Below are 9,912 nucleotides of genomic sequence, written 5' to 3'. Positions count from 1 at the left end.
CGGACTAGATGATCTGCTCAGGTCCCTTCCGACCCTACAAACTATGAAACTATGTGAATACATGTCTACAGACTACTCTTTATATGTATGTGACTTTGGACTTCTAAACTTTACTAGAACTTATTGAGCTTGGTTCTCCACTGGATTACATCACGTTTACTTGTGAAGTGTCCTGTGATGAGTCAAGGGAGGATCAATGCATACCCCCAGCAGGGTAGCATATGTCATAGCATCAAAGGAGATGTTATAACACACTGAATTCAGATGAGTAAGGAAAGGAAAGGAGAATTCAGTTCAGTGAAGCCTGCCAGATCTCCAGGGATATTGTCAAATTCTCTTTCGGACAGCTGAAGGTTCATGTTCCCTGTTAGAGACAAGCATCTATGTTTCACTGTGAAGCAGCCACTGCTCTTGCTTCTGCAGGGCTCTGTATGCAAGATACAATTACAAAGCACACTGAAAGATCGAGATTTAGAAAAACACGCAGCGAACTCTGAGGGAGAAACAGAAGGTCACACTTGATAAAAACAAGAAACAAATAACTGAGCTCTGTGTTCAGTCACGTAATTGGGAATGATTTCCTGTAACAGATAATGGCTGGAAACCCTGCAGGATCAGATCTAGTCACAAAGATCAAAAATGGTTATTTTAGTGGTTAGGGCTTGATAAATAGTACATGATGCTCTCATAGGATTTAGGTGTAACCCTGTAATTCAAGGAAAAACTGGTCAATAAAACTAATAAATATGGTACATTTTAGGAGCTGAGAAGAATGTATATTGAAGTGACCACCCATCTACAGATGGAATGGGAAGGTCACCATGCAATTGCCGAGAGGGGCATTTATACCAATGGGGGGGGGGGATCTGATATACAAATACTCTGTTTTACTTGTTCTCTTTGCGATGTCCCACTCAGAAATTTTTTCATAAGCAGAACAGGGGGGATAAGTAATTTTTTTTTCAGTTTGCTGGCCCAACTGAAAATATATTTATTTTTGGTCAATCTGGAAAGTTTCTCTTAGCATTAAATGAAATCTTTTGCTTTCAGGCTACTCAATCCTCCTTTTTATGCCCTGTCCTTAAAATATTAGGCCAATTTCAAAATGAGAATGTTTTAGGGTGAAAAGTTAAAACAGTTTAAGCAAAATGAAGCATTTAGATCTTTTCCCAAAATATTTCCAACTTTTTTCAGCCAAAGCTATTTTTCAAGTTCTACCTATTTTTGCAAGATAGATTTTTTTTACTGAATTTAATATTCAGTGGAAACAGATTACAACTCAGTTCCTGATTTCCCTGAAACCTTCCCCTATTTCTGCTTTTTTATCTCCAAGTCCCAAATAAGAAAAATATCAGAATCCTAACTTAAAAGGGCTAGACAGTAATCATCATTATCACCACCAGTACCACCAATCATCCAGCTGCATGTGTTTATATGCTGTAACAGTTGGACTTGTATAAGCTTACATGTCCATGTATAGATACAACTGCTTTCTGATGGATGGAAATCATCATTGTTCAAATGTGTATCATGAGCCCCATACTGCTGAAAGCTGATAAAAATTCTCTTCTAGCTCAAGAACTAGTGGTTGGTGCCTTGAGAAGACCTAATTTTTGTCTCCACCATCTATCTGCCTGTTTTACTGTATAAGATAGTGCTTTAAGAAGAAAAAAAGAGTCATCTGTATAAAATGTTACACAGTCACCCTTCCTGGCACTACACAATCACTCATGTACTTAGAAGGAACCAAAGTCCAAGACAAAATGCAACAATACTTACAAAGAGCAGGAGGCACTTGTTCTCACGGATGGCCCCACAGCAGCCAAGAAAGCCCAGCAGGAAGAGCATCGCTCCCATTGCTAGCATGATGTATGCTCCCGTGAAGAGCAGAGGGTTGGCAGCCACGATCTCTCGAAATCCTGTTGGATCCACAATAACCCAGATCCCAACTCCTAGAAGGCAGGCTCCTCCCAGCTACCACAAAGGAGGAGAGAACAGGAGATGAAAGAGTTAAAAAAACCTGATGTCAAAGGGGATTTGTCAGATGATTCTGATCCAAGAAGTCCCTTTGGTCTGCACTTGCTGCTTCATGGCAAATGCTCTCTGCAAAGCAGGCAACTCTGTTCACTAATTGTGCAGTTCCAACAGCTTTCTCCCCTTGTTTTTTTATTATTAGGAACATTTATAACAAAAGCCATGTTTTGTTTCTTAACTCTTCACCTGTTCCAACTGTTTATTCCTTCCCTAATGCTGTAAGACCATGTCCTCAGCCCTGTGTGCTGCCTGAGTCACTAGAGCTGCTCGAGACAGTCCAGTTGAGGGAGGTAAAGGAATCTTCCCCCTATAGCCCCTGTGCTGCTCCTATGGGGGAAACAACAGCCTGTGGTTTCACCTGCCCCACCTTTCAAAAGACCCCGTCAAACTGATCCTGCAGAGAAGAGCCACATTTATTAGACATATCATAACAGGGGAGACAAGAGTAGAAACTTGCTTCTTAAACAATACAAGGCTGGCCTCTTTCGCTTCCCACAGTAGTAACCTGCTCTGCAGGCTTCGTTTGCTGAAGGAAACATCACTCAGAATGACAGCAAGCACCACACTGCCTTGTTGAATGCTTCAGCACCTTTGGACCAAAGGCGCTGGGCACATTCAGTCACTGTAGTGATGAAGCTGAAGGGATCCTCTGCATCATGGGAACTTTACCAGAGCATATCAGGGCCTGTCAGTGCATCAAGTGGGAGTGCGAGGGAGCAGGAGACTGATAGAGAACAAAAGAGAGAGCACGAGAGGGTTCCAAATACTTACAAATATGAAGAAATTGAAAAGAAACATCAGATACTTCATGCAGCTCAGACAATCCCCCTCCATGGTCTCCAGGCTGTTTGACTCAATTATTCCTGCAAAACACGAATGCTTCCTTAGTACATTTGCTGTTTCCAGTGTGGCACAGGCCTATGTCCCATCATATGCCCCATAGACATGTGGAATTCACTACACTGATGGGTTTGTTTCTTACCTGAACTTAGTAACATAACATAGGCTAATAGACGGTAATAATCACTGCTAATTCCCACTGTGTTTGTCCTGTGTGGATCAGGATAGAGGGTGGAAGGTGAAGCTGTAGAAGACTGAAGCACCCACTTTGCTCATAAGCCTGGACACCCCAAATCATTGTTGTGCAGACAAATCTTCAGTTTTTTCCCCCCACTGATACAAGGGGCACTGGGCAGATGTGACTACCCAAAGTAAGAATCATGTACTACTGGGCAAATCCTGCGACAGCCGTGGGCAGGAGTGCAGTACCATAGCTCCACTGCACTGTAAGGAGTGCAGTCAGGTGGAGTAGATGGGATCTGGTGCCATGTCAAAGGGTTTTCAATGGCTGAATACTGTGGAGCCCAGTCTGTATTAGGCTTCTCCCACAGAGGAGGAGCAACAAGGACAGGGATAGGTTCAGGGTAGCTTTTAGACCCTGAGAGCAGATGTGGGTGGGTGGCTGTGGGATAAATCTTCAGCTAAAATAAACGTATACAGCATCACTAAAATCTTGGTGCCTTAGAGCTGCTGTAGGCAGAGACCCTGGATAAACCATGCCAGGATTTGTCCCCGAGAGAAAATGTAAAGGAACCTGAATTGGCTCAGTGACTTAACATGGCTGAATTAGATGGCAAGCCCCTTAGATTGAATTCTTAGACCTGAGACCCTGCTCCTGCCTTTGTTTGAGATAATTTGCATTATCACAGAGCCCAGAGATACCTCACCACATAAGAAATTCCTGCCCAGAAAAGCATTCCATCTTTTTACTCTTCTGTGAACTATGAAACATCACAACCAGAAGGAAACATAACTCTACATCCTGCTTCCCATCAAACAACTTCGAGGTAAACAGACTATTCCAACTTTTCTCTGAGCCTAACCTGCATAAAATGAATGAATCTTTCAAACAGGAGATTTTACCACACCTTCAACTCTCCTATGAAATATGAACTTTCATTTCTACCTAGGAGAACTTTTACAATCTTTTTTCTTATGCCTGAAGGGTTTTTATGCCCGACAGCTTGCAAATAGCAATTTTTTTTGCAAAAATCTAGTTGGTCTAATAAAAGGTATCACCTCTACCATGACTTCTGATTCCTTTTGCCTCTAGACCAGGGGTTTTCAAGCTTTTGTAACAAGTGTACCCCTTCTGTCTTAAAGTTTCATCTCATATAACCCTTTACATTAAAATGATGTAGGGGCATAAGCACACATGTGCATGCATGTGGACACCCCCGCAGCAGTGGGGGGGTGTGGGGGGGGCAGATATAGGCCCCCACAGTGAGGGAGGGAGGGAGTGGGGCACAGACAGGAGCAGGGGCTGGGGTGAATGGGGCCCCAGCCAGGCTGGGTCGTGGGACAATCAGAGCCCGGGCAGCTTGTCCAGGGATGGAGTGGGCTCCTGCCAGTGTGCATACCCCAGCAGAGGCCCGGGGGTGAATGTGCCCTCCGATCTATGCATGGGGTGGAGGTGGCTGCTGCTGCAAGCTGGGCTTTGTACACCGCTGCAGCTGCTCTGGTGTGACTCCACATGCATCCTGCTGCTGGGTGGGCAGGGGGCATGGCGCAGCCCGGCGGCTGCAGGCACATGGTGTTGCACCATTCCCAGGGCAGCTGCAGCAGTGTGCAAGGCCCAGCACACAGCAGCAGAGGGAGCACAGCAGCCTCCACTCCACGCATGGATCGGGGGAGGGGCACATGGCCCCTGGGCCTCCACTAGTGTCCCTCCCATCTGTACCCCTTACAACCTTTTTAAGTACCCTTAGGGGTACGTGTACCCCCGGTTGACAACCACTGCTCTAGACCAATGCAGCTACAACCTTGATACCTGAGCTCCTTAGATCAGCATTTATGACACTGAAAGCACCAAGGAAACATCTGTCAGAGCTCTTTTGATGTAAGTGATTTTAGAAAAAGAGAGACCAGGCTCTGCCCCGTCTAATAAGTGACTGTGTATCCTCATAGGAAGAGACCTCAGCCATCACATCAATACCACAGAACAACAACAATAACCAAACTCCTACTGAGGCCAAAGCTGTTTAAGTTTCTGCAGCTCGCACAGGTGAATATACACACAGGCGTGCATACAATTTTGCTTTGCTCCCCGGAGAACGCTCCTGGCTGGAATGAAGCCCGTATGCTCTTTACCCCTCCTCTTCCCCAAATAAAGCTGCATCCAATTACATGCTGAGTTAGAAAAATACATTGATCCTGCTGAAAGAAAGAAGTTGCAAATTATTCAAGGTTTTGAGGAATATTTTTCACAGGCCTGGCAATAAATCCTTCCCTTTCACTCCCTCATTGTTTTTACTAATCCACAAAACTTGGTGCTGCTGTACAGCTTTGCCATGGTCCTTCCTTCTGTGACCATGGTAACTGATCTGCTTTAGCAAAGCTGCTCCGAGAAACCCTTGGCAGACAGCTCTCCCAGCAAGGAGCTGCCGCAGGTAAACAGCAGCATTCACACAGTGTTTTTGTTTGCTGTGCAGCCTTTGACTCATTTGAAAATTAAATCAGTCCCTTCCTCTCTGTAGGCGCAGAACCAGAACTTCTGAATTGGAGAGGTGTTCACGTGGGCAAATGTTCATGCCTGAGAAACACATGCAGGTGCACATTCAGTATTTTTTTTCCTATGTTGAGAGCAGGGTGGCAGAATGCCACTATAATGGCTCTGCAATGCCTGGGATATTCCTTTCCCCTAAGGAGATCCTTAGAAGACCAGGCGAGCCAATTTTATAGTGTTCCCTACACCCAGAGTATGCGACAGGAGGGGACAGACATATCTGTCTTGGGGGATCATTTGATCCCCACTCCATGGGTGACTGGTGCCACCTTAGTTGGGGGGGAAGGGGAACGTGGCCCCACAGCGACCAGTCAGCAACAAGGGGGGGGAATGGCCAATCCTACCAACTGGGGGAGGGCCCTCCTGCAGCTGATGGCGAGACGGCCGATTGCTGCGGCTGCTTCTGGGAGTGCCACAGTGCTCCACTCCCTGACCAGCGCTTGCAGGGGGGCACCGGTGCTCCTGCCTGCCCCCAGCCCATCGCCTAAGCAGTGAGCACAGCCAGCCAGGGGGGAGCACCGACACTCTCAGGGGGTGCATGTGTACCTCTGTGCACCCTCTATGCATCAACACTGGAGGTCTCAGAGAGGAGGTTCAAGACTCTTGAGGGGACACCAGGGTGGAAACAGTTCATAGTGACGTGTAGGAAGGATGGAAGCTAAGGAAATTCTTATATTCTCAGGAGGGAAGGTGAACTTCCACATCCCTTAAATCACATGGTCCTGATTTGAGTGCCAAGGGCCATATAAGAGGGATGTAGTACCCAATTACAAGATATTATTCCTTCAGCAGCCCCCAGAATAAGTGATGCCTTAAAAGACAGGTCAGAACAAAGCCATGGCACAAGTTATGGTGGCACATCCCCACATCATCCACATCCTGAAGGCCATTAGAGAATTCTGTAATAGCCTGCAAGTTTGGATGCTTAACCAGATGTATCTGTAGCACAATGATCTTAAGGGGAGAAAAAAGGGAGATAAGGGCAACTAAGCCTAGCCATACCATATTCCTTTGCTTTGCCCACGTCAGTGCCACAGAAGCATCCACAAGATAAATATGGGCATCCACAAGATAAATATGGGCTGCCCACCAAAAAATAGAAACAGGAGCCAAGGCTTCCTGTTTCAGTTCTAACAACAATCTACTATGTACACTTGGATTAGCTACTACAACTCCTGGGCTCACATTTCTCATCTACATGTATCTGCTACTTCTGAAGACTGGACTTCATTGGAGTGATCACAACGTACACCAATTGAGGATCTGGCATAATTTCCTTTTGAAACCTAAACTAAAACGTCTATAACCTACACCCACCCCGTATGTCCATTCAAAACATTTTCTTGCTATGAACACACCTGGCTGAATTCATCTGACGAGTTCTCAAGATTTGAATACATCACTGTGAAGGCTGGCTGCACTATGAGATCAGATTTGGGGTTGCCTAGAGAAGCAAAAATGTTCAGTGACTGAGCTCTGATAGGTATATATTTTTCATTTTCCCTAGGACAGCAAGGCCCCTAAGAGGTGGTGCCAACTCTGGGCTCTAAACTAACTTCTGGAAGTTCTCAGATCTACCACACTTTGTAGAACACAAAATTAGAAGCAAAACTAAGCCAACTCTGCATCACTGCAAGATGGGAACAAAAACTGCATGATTTAAAAATGTAAAGAGTCTTTCAACTCGTAATGTTCAGATGTATGTGAGTCAGAGGCAATAGTGCAAGGTCTCTGATGGTGCAGTCAAGAATAGAGTACATCAGAGACTATCTGTCAGAACAGATCAAAGCAATCATTCAGCACCCCCAACCCATCAAATGGATTTGAAAATGTGTCAGCTCTGGGTTAAGGTTGGCATCCGAAAAACAATCAGGTTACAGGGACCCTAGAACTGTAACACAATGAGACCTTTTAAAACTCTGTAATAGAAGGACAAAATTTGAAAACAGATACAAATACAGCTCACCATTAAAAACACCACACCACGTTCACTAGAATACATTCATTAGATACAAGTCAGTAATGAATCTGGCTTTATCAGCCATTAAAGCTGTATTTATGACAGTCTGGTTAAAGCTTTCATGGAGCAAAACCCAGGACGGAGTCCTAGGTACTCCACAGATCTGTAGAACCGAAAGCCGTTCACACCACTTCTGGTTCTGGTTAGTTTAGCCATCACAATGCAGCATTTTCCACAGCTACCCACCGAACCAGAAAGAGCGTAGCTGCAGTCATGTGACCACGGCCAAGCTAATTAGCCCTGCCTCTCAGCAAAGCAAATTAATTTAGCCTCATTCATGCGATACTGAGAGGCGGTGATAATTTGCTGGTCTGGATACCGTGTTGTGTGAACGTGACTATATTGCTTCTGGTTCAGGAGGTGGCAGCAGCCTCTCAAATCGAGAAACAGGATTGCTCAGGGGTTCATAGTCTTTTCTGATTCAAGGTACCCCACACTAGACAAAAGGCAGCCCTGGAAAATGCCAGATCATAATTTTCAGTCATTTTTTTACTACAGAAAAATACTAAAGTAATTCTTCTGATTCAGGGAACTCAGAAAGACCATAACAGGTCAGAATGTTTTTAAAACCATGGATCCATATTTGATAGCTCTGGCTTTATCTTGTGCATGTTTGCCCAGCTAACAGTGCTAACACTGTGTGGCACCCTATGGCTCCCTTGAAAGGACCTCAAGGCACCCCAGAGTGCCACAGCTCCCTGGTTGAGAGCCACACAAGTAGCTGCATTCTCAGTGGCAGGCAGGCACTGCTGTGCTGCCTCCTCTCAGGAGACACAGCACAACCAGGGGTGGGTTTACCACTTGGGGAACCCAGACAGGGGTTCTTACTCTTTCTTACACAGTATTACCAAGAAAAGCTTTGAAATCAAGGCCAGGTACAGGCATTACATTCTTACCAGTAAAAGTGATCGGAAACCAGTCTATACCCATAAGAGAAAATAAGTTTTGCACATGTAGACAGTTTAAAAGTGGTGGAACCTAGTCTAAGATTCCCTTCCCCCCAAAAAAGGGTGAATGTGTATTCTGTTCGCTATCAAGATAAAATACGATTCTACCTCAGACTTTTAGATTGATTCTGCCTTGGACTTTTTGAATATCTGTACCTAGTCCAAGAGCTGCTAGCTAGTTTCACGGCTGCTAATGCAAAGGGGACACTTGCAATTGCAAGTCTGAACTGTCCTAAGGTCAGTCCTGAGCAGAAAAATGTTTGACACTGACCTTAGACCAAAATAGAACAAAAGGACCATTGTAGAGAGTCCTTAGGGATTCTAGGACACAACCCTGAAATTTGGAGCTGTTCTGGAAAATATGGACTGGCTAGTCACATTATAAGGTGCCCAAACATGTCAGTGTGTACAACCATCCATTTTTATCCAAGGTTACAACGTTGTGATTTCTGCAGTACTGGGCTGTACTTTCATTAGAAAATAACTGGAAGGTGTCAAATCATGCCACGTGGTGACTGCTGTCTTTTTCATGTTAACTACCAGATACTGACTGAAGCTGAGCTTTTGAGTAGAAAAGACTTTCAGTAACCATACACATAAAACCATGATTATGTGCACAGTCATCCAAATGAGATCCTCATCATGTGTTTTACTGTACGCTTTAGAAAAGTCTCATTCCCTTAATTCAGTAAACATTCAGATGTACATATACATATGCACATATATATATATACAGAACATACAGAGCCAGAAGAAAAGCAAGGGCAACATTGGACCTCTGCTAAACCAGGTGGGACAACTGACACCCAGGAAAAAGCCAACCTAATAAATGGGTACTTTGTGTCAGTCTTTCATCAGTCCCATGGAACACCAATGCCCGCTATGGGACAGGGAGGTCCAGGTGAGGGAGATCCTCTGCCCTCCATTAATGCTGACCTTGTGAAGGAACACCTTGAGAGGCTGGATACCTTCAAGTCAGCCAGACCTGACAATCTACACCCCAGGGTACTCAAGGAGCTGGTAAGCATCATAACCCAGCCCCTGGCACAGATCTTTGACAACTCCTGGTGCTCTGGTGAAGTGCCCGAAGACTGGAAGAAGGCCAATGTGGTGCCTAGCTTCAAGAAAGGGAGGAAAGTGGATCCGGCAAACTATAGGCCCATCAGCCTGACCTCTATCCCTGGAAAGGTTTTAGAAACATTTATTAAAGAGGCCATCCTTAATGGACTGGTCGATGCCAACATCCTGAGGGATAGCCAGCATGGGTTTGTTGCAGGTAGGTCTTGCTTGACCAATCTCATTTCCTTCTACAACCAAGTGACCTATCACCTGGGCAAGGGAGAAGA

The 9,912-nt window shown here is 45.1% G+C and overlaps 1 protein-coding gene across 4 annotated transcripts in view; it reads right to left on the bottom strand.

Annotated features, from left to right (window-relative positions):
• TSPAN18 (tetraspanin 18) overlaps positions 1-9,912 on the bottom strand; it is a 199,695-nt gene that overhangs the window by 26,356 nt on the left and 163,427 nt on the right. For all 4 annotated transcript variants that reach the window (XM_019551266.1, XM_019551265.1, XM_019551263.1 and 1 more), the window contains 2 exons: positions 2,806-2,897; positions 1,780-1,974 (listed from right to left, as the gene is read on the bottom strand). In XM_019551266.1, the coding sequence (XP_019406811.1) occupies positions 1,780-1,974; positions 2,806-2,868 (258 nt within the window). In that variant the 5' untranslated portion in view covers positions 2,869-2,897. The remainder of the gene's footprint in view (positions 1-1,779; positions 1,975-2,805; positions 2,898-9,912) is intronic.

The sequence above is a fragment of the Crocodylus porosus genome, unplaced genomic scaffold (assembly GCF_001723895.1).
Source record: "Crocodylus porosus isolate Cpor-Errol unplaced genomic scaffold, CroPor_comp1, whole genome shotgun sequence".
NCBI lineage: Eukaryota > Metazoa > Chordata > Crocodylia > Crocodylidae > Crocodylus > Crocodylus porosus.
The sequence above is the reverse complement of the archived record's forward strand: the minus strand, read 5'-3'. Positions and strand labels throughout refer to the sequence as shown.